Source organism: Triticum aestivum, chromosome 1D (genome assembly GCF_018294505.1).
Source record: "Triticum aestivum cultivar Chinese Spring chromosome 1D, IWGSC CS RefSeq v2.1, whole genome shotgun sequence".
NCBI lineage: Eukaryota > Viridiplantae > Streptophyta > Magnoliopsida > Poales > Poaceae > Triticum > Triticum aestivum.
Genome location: NC_057796.1, coordinates 471,645,556 through 471,663,613, shown reverse-complemented (window position 1 = coordinate 471,663,613; position 18,058 = coordinate 471,645,556). Strand labels below are relative to the sequence as shown.

Genomic DNA, 18,058 nt, shown 5'->3' with positions numbered 1-18,058 from the left:
GGGGCAATGGCCCCCATAGTAGTTTCTTATCAAAGGTTGCACATGGATGTTAGCACTTGATTTTGTATTTTCTGTTCCGCTATTGTTGATACTGGAACCCGGTCCTTTTGGCAGGGAAAAGAACATCCACATGTATACATGTTCATATAACACAACTCATACAAATCAGCAGCCACCTGCTTAGACTTTTGCAAGGGAAAACAACACATATACATGCGTAGCTTAGCTTAATTAGTAATCCCTCTGCATCAAAATATAAGATGTTTTTTGACAGTATGACAGTGTCAAAAAAGGTCTTTTATTTTGATTGATATGAAAGGACTACCTCCCTCTTACTTACAACCAGCGCTAGATAGCAGCTAGGGCTGCAAACGAGTCAAGTTCGAGCAAGTTGATGTAGGCCCGGCTTAACTCATACTAAAATTTGAGCGAGCTCAAAATGTACAAAGCTCAAGGTCGAGCTATATAAAGTGGCTCATTCTTAGCTCGTAATGATCACGAGTCGATTTTGAACTAGTTTCAAAGCTCAAGGTCGAGCTATATAAAGATGATTTTTAAAATTATTTTAAGGCAAATTTTGAAGTAAGATGGCCATAACAGGAAAAAAAATCGCTATATATTTTGACTTATTCTTTCGCAACGGAAGACTGGTATTTAATAACAAGAGATCATGGATAGAAGAATTAAGGTGCGTTTGCTCTCAAACTTAAAATAACAAGACATTGAACACATGGTTGGCACGTGTCATATTGAGGCTAATCTTTCTCGATGCTTAATTTCCAAGTTTGCTAGTAAGTGAAATGAAGAAAAAAAATGCACATAACATATATGGCAATGGATGATCCTATTTTTTTGTAATAGACATGATTATTTAATATACTTTTATGATATCGAGCTGTTGAGCTAAAATCGAGCGAGCCAGTGCTGGCTCAAGATCAGCTCGTTTCTCGATCGAGCTACATAAAGTGCTCATACCCAGCTTATTTCTTCTCGAGTCGATCTCGAGTCGAGCTAAAATACGAATCGATCTCGGGCAGCTCACGAGCCTCGAGCTTTTCTTGTAGCTCCTAATAGCAGCGGTAAGCTATAGCTAGTGTACCTTTTCCTTCATCATCCACATGCACATCGACGAGGCAGCATGGTCGCTGCGGGCAAGACGAAGCCGTACGAGGTGAAAGAACCGCAAAAGAGCAAATGTATACAGGCTACACTATTTTTAAAGATTTTGGGAAGTTGCAATAGTTGAGCGTTTCTACCCGGGGCACACATTCCTCTCTCCTCATTAACGACACGTCATATAAGCAAATTTCTCTCGAGTGTGTTATGTTATTAGTTAAGTTACTCCCACTATGACCAGCCTTATTATACGTGGTTTTGGTACGTGGCAAAGGTTGCACCTCATCCGTGACCTGCACCTGGCCTCGTCCACCCTCCGAGCACGAGCCATGCAATGTCCGTGCCACTCGGGGTGCTTCTCCTCGATGCTTGACATGAGCACGTAGCCCGCCGACTCCCATTGTTCCAACTCTGTAAGCTCCTCGTCTCCAGGTTGCCGTGCAGCTTGCACGAGGCCAGCAGCGTCTTATTCTTATACAGGCGCCAAGCTCGAAAGGCATCCATTTGATCGGACGGACCGCGTCGTGGAACCTAGCTGCCGCTCCGGCCCAGCACATGCAGCCAGGTTTCGTGTGATCCTTCCGGTCGTCTGGGCCGTCGCGCTCCTGCTGCGCATACGCCGGCGGCCGCGCCGGGGTGCACACGCAACCTGCCAACCGACGCACCTCGCTGTCGCTGTGCGACCAGTACGGTGGTGCCTCGTACTCAAGCTCGGAGGACCACTGGCGAGGCGCACAATTCTTTTCCTTTCAGGGTAATCTAGAAGGCAAAGCTTTGTGGGATGCAATCGGATACAATGTATGTACCAGATGTACAAAAGCATGCACGCACAGTACATACAACAAGTACGTGCCACCATGAGCCGAACAGGACTAACTAACCGACTGTCTAGAGGCAGTTAACCTCTGGAATTCTCGCTACACTGATCGTTCAGTGGCTGCACCAATTCTAACAGAAATTGGAGAGCTAGCTCTTAGTTTTACTTCTTTTAGTATTCAAATGGTCCTGCACATCTCTGTGCTAAGCGTGCATGTACGCTTAATACGCTTAATGTGACCGATAGCTGGTTAGACTCTATCCCTAGCTTCCTGATCAGCAACCTCTTGGCTAACTGCTCGGCGAATGCATTCGTTGAATAAAGCTCTCTGATATTCCCCGAAAAAAAAACTAATGGTGATTAGTAGCTCTAATAGTGGACGTCGTCAACTCAACTGCCGGCGGCAACCGCAGATGGCACGGGCGCGAGCTTGATGCATGAGCTGTTGTCCACGGAGGAAGAAGCGGACGCGGCCGGCAAGAGCGAGCGCTGCCGAGGCTACTGCCGGCCATGTTATGAATGCTTACACGGCAAGATATACTGCCATGCACACGTCAAACCACAATGAATACGATTTTATGTACCTGGTGATCAGTCTAAGGAAAGGAAGAATTCCATTGCAAACGCCGAGCTCGAGACGCCCCACGCCCATGAGCCAAATGGAGAGCTCCAGCTCAGCTCACGAACTTCACAAGGAATTCAGGCTCGACGAGCTCGCGAGACTCGTCTTTCCAGGACAGTGTACAGACAGCAGCCTCTCCGATCCTTAGGGAAGACACTTCAATAACTATATTTTAGTTTTACATAGAGGCTTTTTAAAAAATAAAATTTGAAAGATACATAGACCTTTACTGACAGTAGGAGGAAGAGCAATGCTTGAAAGCTCTTGCTAAAGCAAGGGAGTGAGCTACCAAGTTCCAGATTTTAGGAATGTGGGAGACTTTGTAGGATTTCAGAGAAGAAGCCGCATGGAAGCAGTTTGCTAGAAACCGCCTGATACTCCAGTGGCCGGGCTTGGATAGTGGGTCCCTAGCTTTTCAGCTGCATATGCAAGAATCTTGCAATCTGCGAGAAAAGAGACTCCGATCCATACCAAAGCCTTGAGCCTACAACATAGAACTCACACTCGCAAAGAAAACCTGAAGAAAATAGAGTTAGCTGAAGAAGATAACTTCAACCACACTCCAAGTCCAATGGTAGCATCGTTTCCCTACCTGGAAAGGGTTCAAATCTGCATCCACAAAAGCCTTTGGAACTGCAGGGCAGAGAGAAGCAAATGGAGAAAGCGAAGCGCGCAGTCCTCGACGCTGCGAGAACTGATGGCTGGGCTCAACGATGTGAGCAGAGGTAGTTAGACCTTTCAGCCTGAGTATTTCATAGTTGTGGATGACACTAGGAGAGTTGGGACAATTTTCGTTGGTTTATTTCTCACACAAATGCCATGCCAACCTGAGGCGTTGGGGATACATACTTATAGGCTGCTAGCCAGCCAAGCATATGCTAAGATGCTAGTCTAAGATGCTGCTAAGATGCCAGTCTAAGATGCTATCCTAACTGTCAGTCCTTGATGGTCAGGGGTTCTATCCTAACTGCCACAAGGACCATGTGCTGCAGCCAAAGGACCATGTGCTGCAGCTCCACAAAGACCTTAGTACATAGACTTATCCATCATTCTCCCCCTAAGTCTTGTACGTCGTTTTGTGGGAGGGTTGAATCATCCCGATCCTGGAGCAGAGTTCGAGGAACTTGATCCTCCCAAGAGGCTTGGTGAGCAGGTCTGCGAGCTGGTCCGTGGTGTTGATGTAGCTCGCCTCGATGCTCCCTTCTTCCACATAGCTGTGGATGAAGTGGTACCTCAGTCGGATGTGCTTGCTCCGTTCGTGGAAAACGGGGTTCTTTGCCAGGGCCAGGGCGGACTTGCTGTCCATCAGGAGCTGCACCGTTCTGGTGTCTCGGACGAGGAGATCACCAAGCAGTCGAGCGAGCCAGAGCGCCTGAGTGCAGGTGGTGGAGGCCGCTATGTACTCAGCCTCACAGCTGGACAGGGCCACCACCTGCTGCTTGACTGATTGCCAGCTCACGAGACACTTGCCGAGGAAGAAGAGGATCCCGCTCGTGCTCTTGCTGGTGTCGATGTCGCCGGCGTGGTCGCTGTCGCTGTATCCGACGAAGTGTGCCGCCCCCGGACACCTAGGGTAGTGGAGACCGTGGTCGAGGGTCCCTGCTACGTAGCGGACGATCCTCTTCACTGCCTGCTGGTGCTCCGTCGTCGGTCGCTCCATGAACCGACTGACATAGCCGACAGAGAATGCCAAGTCCGGCCGTGTGTGGGCGAGGTAGCGAAGGCTCCCCACAAGGCGTCGGTACTGCGTAGCATCCACTTCCTCCGCCTTGCTGTCACGGCTCAGTATCAGCCTCTCCTCCATCGGAGTGAGAGCTGGGTGACAGTCGGTGAGCCCAGCTAGCTCAATGATGCGCTTGGCGTAGGCGGACTGTCGAAGCGCGATCCCGGAGTGATCCTGGTGCACCTCAATCCCAAGATAGAAGGAGAGGAGCCCCAGATCACTCATGTGGAAGGTGGCCTTCATGTCTTCCTTGAACGCTGCCACCTCTGCATCTTTGGTGCCGGTAATCACCAAGTCGTCAACATAGACGCCCACCAGCAGGGCGTTTCCTCCACTGCCCCGTCGGTAGACGGCCGCCTCATGCGGGCTTTGCTCAAATCCCATCTTCTTTAGCGTGGAGTCCAGCTTGGCGTTCCACGCCCTAGGTGCCTGCCGTAGGCCATAGAGAGCCTTGCGCAGGCGGAGTACCTTGCCCTCCTAGCCAGGGATCGCAAATCCCGGTGGCTGATGCACGTAGACTTCCTCCTTCAAGTCGCCGTTGAGGAATGCCGACTTGACATCCATATGATGGACATGCCAACCCTCCTGGGCAGCCAGCGCGAGGAGAAGTTGCACGGACTCCATCCGTGCCACGGGAGCGAAGGCGTCGTCGAAGTCGACTCCTTCCTGCTGCAAGAAGCCTCGGGCCACCAAGCGAGCCTTGTGCTTGATGATGGCGCCGGCTCCATCCCTCTTCAGCTTGAACACCCACTTAAGGGTGATTGCGCGGTGACCACGAGGGAGGTCAGCGAGCTCCCAGGTGCGGTTTTGCTCGACCGCATCCATCTCCAACTGCATCGCGGCGCGCCATGCCACGTCTCTCTCGGCCTCTGCAAAAGACCGTGGTTCGCCGTCTTCACACGCGAGTTGTAGCTGCGCCTTCAGGTCACGTGGCACCAGTCCCGGCACCGGCTGGTCGCCGAGTAGATCTTCCATCGTACGATACCGCAGCGGTTCGCCGCCATAATACGCGTCGATCCGCTCCTCGTCGTGAGTGAGCGGAGAAGCGAACTTCATCGGGTTGTGCTCTGTGTGAGCTGGTGCTGATGAAGATGAGCCCAGGGTGGTGACTGCCGGGGCTGGAGTGTGCGGCCTCGCCGGTTGTGGTGCCGTCGGCGTAGCAGGCACCGGAGTCGATGTGGTTTTGGGGGCCGGGGTAGGCATGCCCGGCGAAGAGGAGCTGGTTGCTCCCCCGGCTTCCTTGAAGTGGGCGTACTCGACAATGAAGTCGTCATACGTCGGCGTCGAGCCGTCGTCCACCGCCTTGTCCCATTGCCACCCTTGCCCTTCGTTGAACACGACGTCTCGCGCCGTGCGCACACGCCGTGTCTTTGGGTCGAGGATGCGGTAGGCCTTTGAGCCCTCCGCGTAGCCGATGAAGACTCCTGGAGTGCTCCTGTCGTCGAGCTTGCCGATGTGGCCGAGCTCCTTGGCGAACGCGAGGCAGCCAAAGACCCGCAAGTGGGAGACCGCCGGCTTCCGCCCATGCCAGGCCTCGTACGGTGTCCTGTCGTCGAGTGCCTTGGTAGGCGAGCGGTTGAGGATGTAGACGGCTGTTAGCACCGCCTCTCCCCAGAAGACAGTCGGCATCCCTCTCTGCTTGAGGAGAGCCCGAGCCATCCCCACAACCGTCTGGTTGCGCCGCTCGACGACGCCGTTTTGCTGCGGGCTGTACGGCGCGGAGTAGTGGCGCTGGATGCCCTCATCAGCGCAGTACGACGCGAATTCAGTCGCCGTGAATTCGCCGCCGTTGTCAGTGCGCAACACGCGCAATTTGCGGCCGCTCTCCGCCTCCACACCAACCTGCGCGCGCCTGATGGCGTCCGCCGCCTCTCCCTTACTGCCGAGGATTATCACCCACATGTAACGGGAGAGATCGTCGACGAGCAGCAGGAAGTAGCGTCGACCTCCTGGTGTGGCTGGCGTCACCGGGCCGCACAGGTCTCCGTGCACGAGCTCCAGCCTCTCCTTGGCCCGAAAACTCGCCTGTTGGGGAAAGGGGAGTCGTCTCTGCTTCGTCATCACGCAGATGTCGCAGAACTGCTCCACATGGTCGAGGCATGGCAGGCCTCGCACCATCTCCTTGGCACTTAGACGCTTCAGGGCCTCAAAATGAAGGTGCCCAAAGCACTCATGCCATTGCCACGCCTCGTCGTCCCGACGGACATCGAGACATACCGGTTGTGCCACCTGCACATCAAGGACGTAAAGTCAATTTCCACCTCTGGGTACCTTGGCGAGAAGGCGACCCTGGCGATCCCAGATGCGTAGGACCCCATGCTCAATCAGCACGCGTGAGGCGTTCTCATCCAGTTGTCCCAAGCTGATGATGGAGTTCCTTAGCGCGGGGATGTAGTAGACATCGGTGAGCAGCCGGTGCTCTCCCGTCTTGGTGGTGAAGATGACGGAGCCGACGCCCTTAATTTCCACAGCGGAGGCATCCCCAAACTTGACGGAGCCTCGCGCGTCGGAGTCGAGCTCGGCGAAGAACTCCCTTCGACCGGTCATGTGGTGGGTGGCGCCAGTATCGAGGCACCACCCCTCAGTCTTGTCCTTCCCGGAGCCATCGCTGAGAAGAGCGTGTGCTTTTGGCTTGTCGAGGTGGAGGGGAGCCTTTGCGACTGGTGTCGCTGAAGATAGCTCGATGCTTGCATGCGCCATGAACAGAGCCGTCTCCTCCTCCTTCGCCTGTGCGACGTGAGCCTGGCCTTGTCGTGGTTGTCGACACTCATTGGCCCAATGGCCAAGCCGGCCACAGTTGTGACAACTGTTATCCTGTGCCGGCTTGGGCTTGCCAGCGGCGCCGTCCTTGGCGCCTCCGCGGGCGTCACCTTCGGCACGTCCTTGTGCCTTGCCCGGGGGGCCTCTTCGCGCCTTGCGCTGCTTGCCACGCTTGCGGCCGCCCGTCGTGGAAGAAGGCTCCCCCTTCTTCCTGTCACCAAGGCTGGGATCCCACTGCTCCCGAGTTAGGAGCAGCTTCCCACCGGTGGTGATGGGCCCCGAGGGAGGCTGTGGCTCGTCGGTGTCGACGACCTTGAGACGGCCTATCGCCTCCTCGATCGTCATCGTGGAGAGGTCCAGCAACGACTCGATCGAGCGAGCCATCTGCTTGTACTCCTCGGGAATGCACCGAAAAAGCTTCTCGACAGCTCTCTCCTCGGTGTAGGTGGCATCGCCAAACTTCACCATCTTCTGCAGCAGAGTGTTGAGACGGAGAGCAAAGTCATCAACGTCCTCACCTGGCTTGAAGCCCAGGTTCTCCCACTCCTTATGAAGTGCCTGCAGGGTGGACTTGCGAGCACGGTCGCTGCCGATGCGTGCTGCGGCGATGGCGTCCCAAGCCTCCTTGGCAGTCCGCTTGTTGGAAAGCGAGAACTGCATCTCGGGCGGGACTGCGGCGATAAGGGCGTCCAGCGCCCGTCGATCCTCTAGGTGGTCGACGTTGCTGTCCTGGACTGCCTCCCACATGCGCCGCACCTGGAGCCTGACCTTCATGATCCCGGCCCACTCGACATAGTTGGTTTTAGTGAGGGTAGGCCACCCAACACTGGGACCAACATCCCTGACCATAGTCCGGACCTCGTAGAGGCCGCGGTCCTGGTCGTTGCAGCCGCCATCGCGGTGCGCGCCTCCACCTGGAGCACGGGCGTGCTCGGCTGCCATTGCGTCGTCCGCTCCTGCGCCACTTTGGCGCGATCTGCGTCGGCGCCGTCGTCCGCAGGCGCGGAGCTGCTGGAGCTGTCGGGGCCGCCGCGGAGTGCCTTCGCATCCGCCATAGCCTCACGGGCTGCTTCTGCTGCTGCTGCTGCTTCTACCTCCGCCCTGGCTGCTTCTACCTCCGCTCTGGCTGCTGCCAGCTCCGCTGCAGCCAGCCTCGACACCCTTGCCGCCGCAGCTGCTGCTGCTACGGCCGCTCGCTCACGCTCCTCTGCCACGGCGCGCTCGGCCTCCTGCCGGCGCCGCATGCTGAGAGCGACCTGCAGATATGGCTCGCTGCAGGGGGGCTGTTGCGTGAAGAGGAGGTTGTTGTTGCCGAGCTGCTGCTCGACAGTCCAGAGGGAGGGAGGTAACCGGAGGCAGACGAAGCAGCTGCTGCTACCGACTTGGGCTGCTCAGCTCCCGGTGAGGGAGGTAAGCAGGAAATGCTCAGGATACAAGATAACCTGGCTCTGATACCACTTGTTAGACCTTTCAGCCTGAGCATTTCATAGTTATGGATGACACTAGGAGAGTTGGGACAATTTTCGTTGGTTTATTTCTCACACAAATGCCATGCCAACCTGAGGGGTTGGGGATACATACTTATAGGCTGCCAGCCAGCCAAGCATATGCTAAGATGCTAGTCTAAGATGCTGCTAAAATGCCAGTCTAAGATGCTATCCTAACTGCCAGTCCTTGATGGTCAGGGATTCTATCCTAACTGCCACAAGGACCATGTGCTGCAACCCCATAAAGACCTTAGTACATAGACTTATCCATCAGAGGTTGTCGCATGCTCAGCCCTGTGACTTCTATGATCACCAGATCAATCTCAAGATACAATTGGATAACGGGGAGATGCATTGCTGAAACAAGGCTCGGGAAAGTTTCTGTGCAAGTGAAGAAAGCAAAGCGCACACAGTCCTGAACAACAAAGTCCACAAACCAACAAGTCCCACGCCAAGTTATACATATGCTGTTTTACAATCTGACCTAAAACGTGTCACCAGCACACAACGCTGCACGAAATCTAGAATTAGCACACGAGGAGTTAAAACGCTGTGTTACATATTGTTGAGGAAGAGGCAGTCAAGCGCCGCCAACGACGTGCTTCTCATACAAGGCGACGATGTCCTTCTTGTTGGGGTTCTTCAGCTGCAGCAGCTGGGCGCCGAACCCCTGCTTGGTCAGCTCCTGCTTCAGCTTCAGCACCGTGAACTTGGTGTAGTCCTCGGTCTCGGTCTCCGTCCCCTCCAGCTGCTGGCTCCCGTTGTTCGTGTCCTCTCCGAAGAACACGGATCCGCCATCCTCCGTGTGATTGTTCTTGAACGGGCTCGTTGTGCTCTTCGACCTTTTCCTTCGCCTCCCGGTGTCGTCGTCGTCGACGTCCATGTAATGGACGGACTCGGTGGCTTCGCCCCTCGTGCGCCTAGAGTAGGAGGCCTTCACCTTGCTGTCAAGTGCAGTTTCGTTGAGCCGAACAGAGGTGAGCTCCTGCTGGAGCATGTCCAGCTTGCCTTGGGTTGACTGCAGCTGCAGTGACAGGGCCTCGGCTCTCTTATTGGCTTCAGCGCAAGCTTCACGCTCTGTTGCCAGCAGACTCTCAAGCACTTGGACCGTGTTGGATCTCTGCTGGTTGTTCTGTTCCAACATCTCCCCAATCTGCTTTTCCCTCTCATCAACCCTCTCGTCAAGCATCCTGACCTTGGATAGAGCATCCAACTCAGACTGATGAAGCCGCTCCATTTCTTCCACCATCTTACTTTTCTCGCGCTCTAGAGTTTCAACCTGTCGCTCCATTCTTTCTATCAAAGTGAGTCTCTCCATTGCTAGTCGCTGAGCTTCACCCTTGTCTCTCTGAGCAGCAGCAGCTTCTACACGAGCTAAATCAGCCAACTCGACTGCTCGTTTAGCCTCCCTTTCAGCATCCTTGCACCTCATGTCGGCCTCATCAAACTTTTTGCACTCAGATAGGAACTTCTCCTGAAGATGGTTCTTTTCTTGTTCCAGGATCCTCACTTCCTTCTCACGGGACTGAGCTTCAGTTTTAATAGACTCCAAGTTATCAGTCAATGATCTGATTTCTCCCTTCAGAGCCACTGAATCTGACTCGTGGTTCTTCAACTTTGCTTCAGTAACCTGCATTTGGTCATGAGACATTACATGCTACATAGCATTTGAGGGCGGGAAAGGAGGGAGGGAGGGAGGTGGAGTGGGGGTACCTCAAGCCTCGACATCAAACTTGTCTTGTGAACTTCAGTTTGGTTGATTTTTGCATTCAATGTAGCTATCAGTTCTTCCTGTTGACAGAACGAGGAACTAAAAAGTAAACAACCACGAACACACGCAACTAAAAATTCAGAAGGTAAAATGTCGAGTGCAAGAGAAAGGTTTACCTTCTCGTGCAGCTGGGTAGCAAGTTCTGCCCTCAAAGCATCTTCCCTTTCTTGCACTTTCTTATTTGTGCGTTCCTGTGCTGAAGCTGCTCTCTCAAGAGCTGTTTTGGCCTCATTGGCAGCATATTCATATTTACGTTTCCACTCAGAAGCTTCCTCTTGAGCAGATTCAGCCTGCTCTCGTACAGCAGATAATCTGCCCTCACTGATGCTTACCCGAGATTCCAGAGAAGCAATCAGGGATTTTAACTTGCTTTCATCTGCCTTCTGCTGTGAAATGCAGTGATCGTATTTGCTCTTCCAATCAGCACATTCTCGTTTTGCTTGTTCAAGAGCAGAAGACAAGCTCTGACAGCGTTCATCCAACTTGCTAACCTTGTTTTGAAGTTCAGCTATTCGAACAGAGTAATCCTTTGACATTTTCTGCTTATCATTGATAGTTTCCTCATAGCGCCTTAAATACTCAGCTCTGTGCCCCTCACTTGCCTCTAGTTGCTTCCTGAGCAATGATACCTTATCATCGCTTGAACTGCATTTCAGTCTCAGGGCATTCCTTTCAGCATCTATATGCTCCAATTGTTTTCTGAAAAGGTCTAGCATTGGGCCCGCCAAACTGCAGCAATTCATCGGCATATGATGAAATTTAAGTGAATACACAAGCAAAGATGTTTAAGATGTTCAGCAAAACAGATAATGTAAAGATGGTAACAAAGGATAGATTTGGTTCCTGAAAGTATATCATACAGCTAAGGTTGCAAGCAGAGCGTCCACTAAGCCCACGCCTAATCAAGTACTCCCTCCGTCCGAAAATACTTGTCCTACAAATGGATGTATCTAGACTTATTTTAATTATAGATACATCCATTTTATCCATTTCTAGGACAAGTATTTCCGGACGGAGGGAGTAGATAGTACTCCCTCCGTCCCAAAATTCTTGTCTTAGATTTGTCTAGATACGGATGTATCTAATACTAAAATGTGACTTGATACATCCGTATTTAGACAAATCTAAGACAAGAATTTTGGGACGGAGGGAGTACAATGTAAACTAACCCAGCAAATACGAGCTATAACTGATTTGAGCGGTTTGAATAGGAAACAGGCAAAAGCGTGCGCCGCTTGTATCCCTACATGCAGCCAACTTGAACCGCGTAGCTTCAAAGTTATATTATCAAATTCAAAGTACAAATTACGATATATCATGTCCCAAAATGAAAACATTACGAAAAATGATGAGGTGCTTACCACTGATGCAGAAATGTAACGAGCTTTGTCCATTTCTTCGGCCCATAAGAAGTCGCCTCATACTCCATGAGGAGGCCATCGAGGATCTGCATTATATCAAACATAATTGTGTTAGTATTATTGAACTTTAAGCTAAAATAAAATGAATACAGCATTCCAACGGTTTGCAGTGTTGCATCTCAGAGAAAAGCTTAAAATAGTCTTACCCTGACTACATCATCCAACTTTGAATCAGGACGGTTACATGCTGCCCGCACTTTTGACTCCATGCTCTGTATTTTATTTGAACATTGCAAGTCGGCCTCCAGAAAAGCATTCCTTTTAAAATCCTGCATTCATAGCATTATCATTTAGCACACTTTGGTACTGATGTACTCCCTCTGATTCACAATACAAGTAGTGCATACATTATGAAATGACACTTAGGCCATAACTTCATCAAACAAACAAAAAAATCATATATTATGAAATTCTTCACATTGGTAATTCTTTTTACATCAATGATCAAGCCTAAAACTCTATGAATGGTAGAAATTCTAAAACCACTTATATTATGAATCACATGGAGTACTTTAACAGCAAGCACCTATGGATTGATGGAACATTAATGAGAAAGACAAGTAATAGCAGGCATGGTCAACTGAAGTAGTAGATGAGGAGCAGCAGTCACCTCAAATCTCTTCCTTAGAGTAGTCTGAAGAAGCTTTTCAAATTTAGAACGAGCTGACCCAGCACCAAAAGCAGAGGCATTAAAAACACTAATGGCCTTGTTCATTGCACGTTCATGTGCTTCTTGCAAAGCATCCTGCCAAAACCAACCTATCAGAACCTCCCAAAAAAGTGGAAGGAGAAATGCATCTTGCTTATTAGCAATGCCTACCTCTTCTGCTGGTTTTTTGCAGTCAAAAGAAGAATTGTAAGTATCCACAGCAGAATCATATGCCCTACGACATTCGGCTTCCTCCACACTCTGCATAACAAAAAACTATGAGACAGCTCCTCCTCAACAGAAATCAGATATCAAAATCGTGATAGAACAGTAGAGACAGTAACAAAAGAGCAGTGAATCGGTGGCCCCCCACCCCTCAATAAAACAAATGACTGCAGTTGGTCACCAGATCATTTTTTTGTCACCTCATATCACTACATGTATAATTTCTCTAAAATGTTCATAAAGTCCTAACGAATAACTGTAGTTGCTCACCAGACCATTTTTTGTCACCTCATATCACTACGTGTGTCATTTCTCAAAAATATTCATAAAGTCCTTTCATCCGTTGCCTCAATATACTTTAGTCAGTTCTCTGAACTGTTCATATCTTACCTTCTTACTCCACTAAGCAATTATGCAAGTTGAGTGATAAATTCACAGCATGTCATCCATAACATCATAATCACCAAGGGATATTTATAATGACATAAAAATCTAGCGGATATAAAGCACGCACCATTTCCTCCAAATATTACCTGCTGCAAATGAGCTCTACAACAGTTTAAACTCTTTAAATGCTTATGGATCGGAATGGGCTAAAAAGGTAGAAAGCAATTTAAATGAATATACTGCAGAACAGGTATGTTTTTCAATAGCATTGTCGTAATTAAATTGCAAGCGATACCAACAGTTGGTTGTGCGATTTATACATAAGAACAACATAAGACATGAATCACAATGCCGTCATCAATTTGGGCATACCTGCCATGAAGAAGATATTGTCGGGACTGCACCAGTATTAATCGCATCAAGAAATGATTGTGTCAACCCAGCAAGGATGGGGCCTGTCATGGTACTAGCTCCAAGTTGTTTAGGTCTTGTGCGATCAAACACAAATTTTGTGAAAGCATCCAGGCCAGATGTAAACTCTGGACGAAATGTATTCATCTGCAAACAAGAGACAAACTAAGCAGACAAAAAAAAAGATAGTACAGAAATGAAAGCATTCGCCAAGAACAAAAAAACTGGCTTTTAGGCATCCAGCTGTGGGTACAAATTTTAGGTAACTTTGTTGCCCTGTACTTCTAACTTAGCCTAGATTAGCTTAGATTTAGCTATGGCTTTTCATTTGTACAGTTGTGAGCAAATATATATAAATATGTGCAGTAGAATGCAACTGCTTTCTTTCAGGAAAATAAAGAGCATTTATCAAGAACAAACACTTAAGCAAATAAGACCATAACGAAAACGTATAAAATTATAATGTGCAAAACTCTATAAGGGAACACGCAAAACATTCATTTGCACCATATCTTGCTAAACCAAGTACATACAATCTTCAGAGAATTTTCCTGTAACAACTTCTACTCTTAAGCAAAAAAAGCATTCATTGTCTAACAATGAACTGCATGGATAACTCTCCTAGTCTTACACTAGGCATTATATATAAGCTAATAAGAAAAGCTTTGCAAAAATAAGATTCTACCCGAATGGTAATGATACATGGTCTGCTTCTTGCGGACATTGCTATAAAATGGTACTATGGTAGGTTATCCATTGCAGTTGACAGGAATAATACTTACAGGAAGTTGATCAAGGCGCTGGAGATCTTTCTCATTGTTCACAGGTCGCACAAGTGTAAAGCATTCCCTGTCTGGAAAAAGAGCGCGGATTGACTCCCGTATCTTTCAGATATGTTGAGAAAAAGATGCATCAGTATCTTTAAGATATGTTACAAAAAGATAAATCACAACAGTATGTATGCAAATTTACTTAAGCAGACATGCATTAGAAGGAAGTCCTGCCACCATACCGCGTTCTTAGAAGATACATCTCTTCCGCCACTTTGAACAGGCCTTAGAGCTAGTTCAAGGTAATCTCTTGGTGTAATTTTTCTGTTGTCTTCAGACAGATCCAAGTAGAAGTCCTGTTGGTACCAAAATCAACAAGCCAGTGATTTTCAAAGATTTACGAAAGGAAATGCAGGTATGGTTAAACACCGGAGATGTTTGATAGAACATGTGTGTACAATTACAAAACCATCATATTTAGTGCAAATAGACTTTATTAGGACAAAATAAAGACAATATCTTACCCTCAACAGCCAAACAAAGACAGGTGAGAAGTGCCCAAGTTCAGAGGCACTGGACCTTCCACCTGAGGCCCTAACCCGTATGTGCTTTGTCATTTCTGTGACTAGTGAAAGGCGGTCAATTGAGGCTTCATCTATCCCTCCCATCTGGAAGAAGCAACAAGGTTTCAAGAAAATAGATTAGAGTATGAAAGGGGGGAAACAAGCAAGCTTACTGATCAGCTCCTCGTATATGACCAGGGACTACACAAGCTTCTGCAATATCACTGTAGCATGCCCTCGAAAAAAATAGATAGCAGAAACCTTAGTCACTCGCTCAGAAATATACCTGGTTGTATATGAACATGCTTGATAACAGAACAGCCAACGAAAATATTTGGATACTGTAGGTGCCCTGTCAAAAAGGGAAAGAGTAATAAGACAATAGAATAGAAAGCAGATAGAAAATTATATCCTAATGCACATAAGCAACCATAAAAAAAATCACCAGAAGCAAAAAAAGACAACAAACATTGCTCAAAATTACAATTAGAAAACATGAAATTGTGTAAACGGAATACAGAAAACTATTTAGTTAGCAACCTATCTTTGAACAAATAGCCAACTAGCAGAGAGAAGGTTGATGTCCTAACACAGTTGTGAACATCTCACTAGGAATAGTTGGAGAGAGAAAACACTCCAGAATAAGGTATACTGAATCTAAACGTGGTAAGAATGTCAACAGAAATGACCATCACGCTTTAAAAATATAGCTTCTGTTTATACTGATGGGGAAAAAACTACTAACTGCACATCACCTGCTAAGTTTAAAAAAAAAACACCACACGAAATTTGCAGAGACTGTATTTGCATGGACAAAAATAGAATTAACAAAATTGACATGAGAAATCTGTATGTCCCAACAAGTCATAGTCATAACCGTGGCATTGAAGGAAAACCCATAAATATTGTTAGTAGAAAATCTTTTGACCATCTCAACATCAAAATTCAACTAGCCACTCAAATAAATGTGATCCCAAATAAATAAAGACATTCTCCAGGATCATTTAGCAGACCATGACATTGTCAGTTTCAAAGTAAAGTTACACAACATACCGTTTGGTCATAAGCATCAATGCCTTCAGTGTCCAACAATACAAGATTGTATTCAGTTCCATCAAGACCAGTCCTCTTCAAAGGTGCACTCCACATCCAAAGTCCCTTGGTGCAAGGTTTATGTGTCGATGCAACTTGAAAACCACTGCTTCGCCCTAGAAGCTGCATACGTAGATAATCATTATCTTCTGATGATGAAATGGAGAGCGAGGTTGAAAAGCATGCAGCAAGGGAGTATTATTTAGCAAAACAAACACAAAGGTTCAAGTACATCCATCCATCCATGCAAGAAAAAACCTTCTGACACAGTCTGATGGATTAATAGAATAAGGATTTGAATGTGAGGTTCATCTGATGGAGCTGATAGAAGTAACTGGTTATATTTTTGTTCGGTACATACTACACATCACGCTATGAGATGTCAGCCTCTATTCATGTGTTAGCAGTTTCTATTTCCGAAGTACAAAATACTTTTAATCCAAAACACTGTGCATTCAATGACCCAGCAATGTATTGTCTCTTAACGATGTGGTTCAACGTTCCCGTTTTATCGTTCACACTTTCCTTTATGACTTATAATCAAGTATGCCATACATGTACTCTGCAACAGAAGTACATAAAACTTAAATAGATCCTGGATCCTGGTATCTTACCACCCAAAATCGTGTCGTTATGGCCTGAGGCACCTAACAGCAGTACCAATGATTTTGTCAAGATGACGTCAATCACTGTATTTCCATCTCAAATGATTGTTTGAATTAACTTTAGCAGTTATATCGTACATTACAACCAAGCATGTCATAAATGTACTCTACAACAGAAGTACATAAAACTTAAATATATCCTGGTAACTTGCCACCCAAAATCGTGTCGTTATGGCCAGAGGTACCTAACAGCAGTACCAACGATTTTGTCAAGATGACGTCAATCACTGTATTTCCATCTCAAATGATTGTTTGAATTAACTTTTGCAGTTTTCTCGTCTTGTTAGTATCAAGTTTGCAATTCTACCAACTTTATAGTTCCACTATTCCAAGAGATATTTTGGGGTTTAATGCCAGACCGGTTACAAATTTTGTACGTGTTAAGCGAAGCCAAAGGTCCAGCAAAGTGAGCACACGGTAGAACCAACGAAATCACAAGTGTGTACTAGAGGCACCTAAACCCTACAACCAAAAACCACCTAAAATGCGACTCCAGTTGCTAAATTCTCCATTGAGTCTTCCAAGCACTCTCATGCTAGAGGCACCTAACAACAAACAGTAGCAATGGTTTTGGAAAGATGAGGCCAATCACCGCATCTCAATCTCAACTGTGTTTGTCCTACCAATTTTTGTAGTTCAACTATTCCACCAGGAGTTGGAACTGGTTTATATTACTGATGAAGTCCTCCTCACAAATAAACTGTATCCTCTTATAACATACTGACACGACAAATATTCGTCATAATTAAACGTTTTATCCACCCCGAACCAGCTGCGAAATCTGCACTCTGAGTTCCAACTAGGGTCCCAAATCGTCCACTCCAGCAGAGTGAGTTCACTCACCCACGGTAAAACCCCAACCGAATCCCGCTCCAATTCCAACAAATAACTAAACCCTAGAACCCCAAATCCACCCTAACCCGCGGCCGGGGTCGCCAGACCACCTCTTGCATCTCCCGAACGTCCTCACGCTGGAGCCGAACGCGCGGATCTACCGAGCCGCGGAAACCCTAGGCGCGCATTCGCCGACGAGCCAAGCCAATCGAAACGCCCCCGCGAGGGGCCCAGGAGGAAAGGGTACCTGGTTGAGGACGAAGCTCTTGCCCTGGCGCGCGCGGCCGCAGACGGAGACGACCCCGACGGGGCCCTTGACGAGCTGCAGCGCGGCGACGGCCTCCGGGTCCATGACGAACTTGCCCTTGTCGTCGCAGTAGACGAGCCGCAGCGGGCGGCCCAGGCCCCCCGCCGCGGCGGGCGCCGCGGGGGAGGAGGCGGGGGAGGCGGCCGCCGCGTCGCCCGCCGCGGCGCTGGGGCTCCCGCGCAGGCCCAGCCTCTGGAGCATCGCGCCGCCGCTCGCCGTCAGGGGGCTTCCGTCTCTCTCTGTGTCGCGCTGGCTGTGTTTTGAAAAGGGGAGGAGAATGCGGAGATGGAGCGTGTCGTCCGTGGGGGGTCGAGTCGAGGGTTTGTTTCTTCGAGTTGGACGCGGTGTTGGAGGCGACGTGGCGGTCGGTCGGCTTTTGGGCTGGAGGCGACGCCCGTTGCGCTGGCTGGACCTCGCTAGGGGTGGGGTGGGGCCTTG

The 18,058-nt window shown here is 48.8% G+C and overlaps 1 protein-coding gene across 1 annotated transcript; it reads right to left on the bottom strand.

Annotated features, from left to right (window-relative positions):
* Positions 1-8,941: 8,941 nt before the first annotated feature.
* On the bottom strand, positions 8,942-17,913 carry LOC123183089 (guanylate-binding protein 4). Its single transcript, XM_044595822.1, has 14 exons — positions 17,561-17,913; positions 15,776-15,937; positions 15,009-15,074; positions 14,684-14,827; positions 14,402-14,515; positions 14,172-14,273; positions 13,351-13,536; positions 12,538-12,627; positions 12,328-12,462; positions 11,864-11,986; positions 11,658-11,743; positions 10,413-11,025; positions 10,239-10,316; positions 8,942-10,155 (listed from the first exon to the last, which is right to left on the bottom strand). Exons 1-14 carry the CDS (start codon positions 17,819-17,821, stop codon positions 9,106-9,108), a joined length of 3,210 nt encoding a protein of 1,069 aa, XP_044451757.1. The 5' UTR covers positions 17,822-17,913; the 3' UTR covers positions 8,942-9,105.
* Positions 17,914-18,058: the final 145 nt, after the last annotated feature.

Coding starts and splice junctions, on each gene's coding strand:
- LOC123183089 (XM_044595822.1), bottom strand. CDS start 17,821: ATGCTCCAGAGGCTGGGCCTGCGCGGGAGCCCCAGCGCCGCGGCGGGC. Junction 15,938..17,560: donor AGAGCTTCGTCCTCAACCAG/GTACCCTTTCCT, acceptor CTACGTATGCAG/CTTCTAGGGCGAAGCAGTGG. Junction 15,075..15,775: donor TTGATGCTTATGACCAAACG/GTATGTTGTGTA, acceptor CCTTTTTGACAG/GGCACCTACAGTATCCAAAT.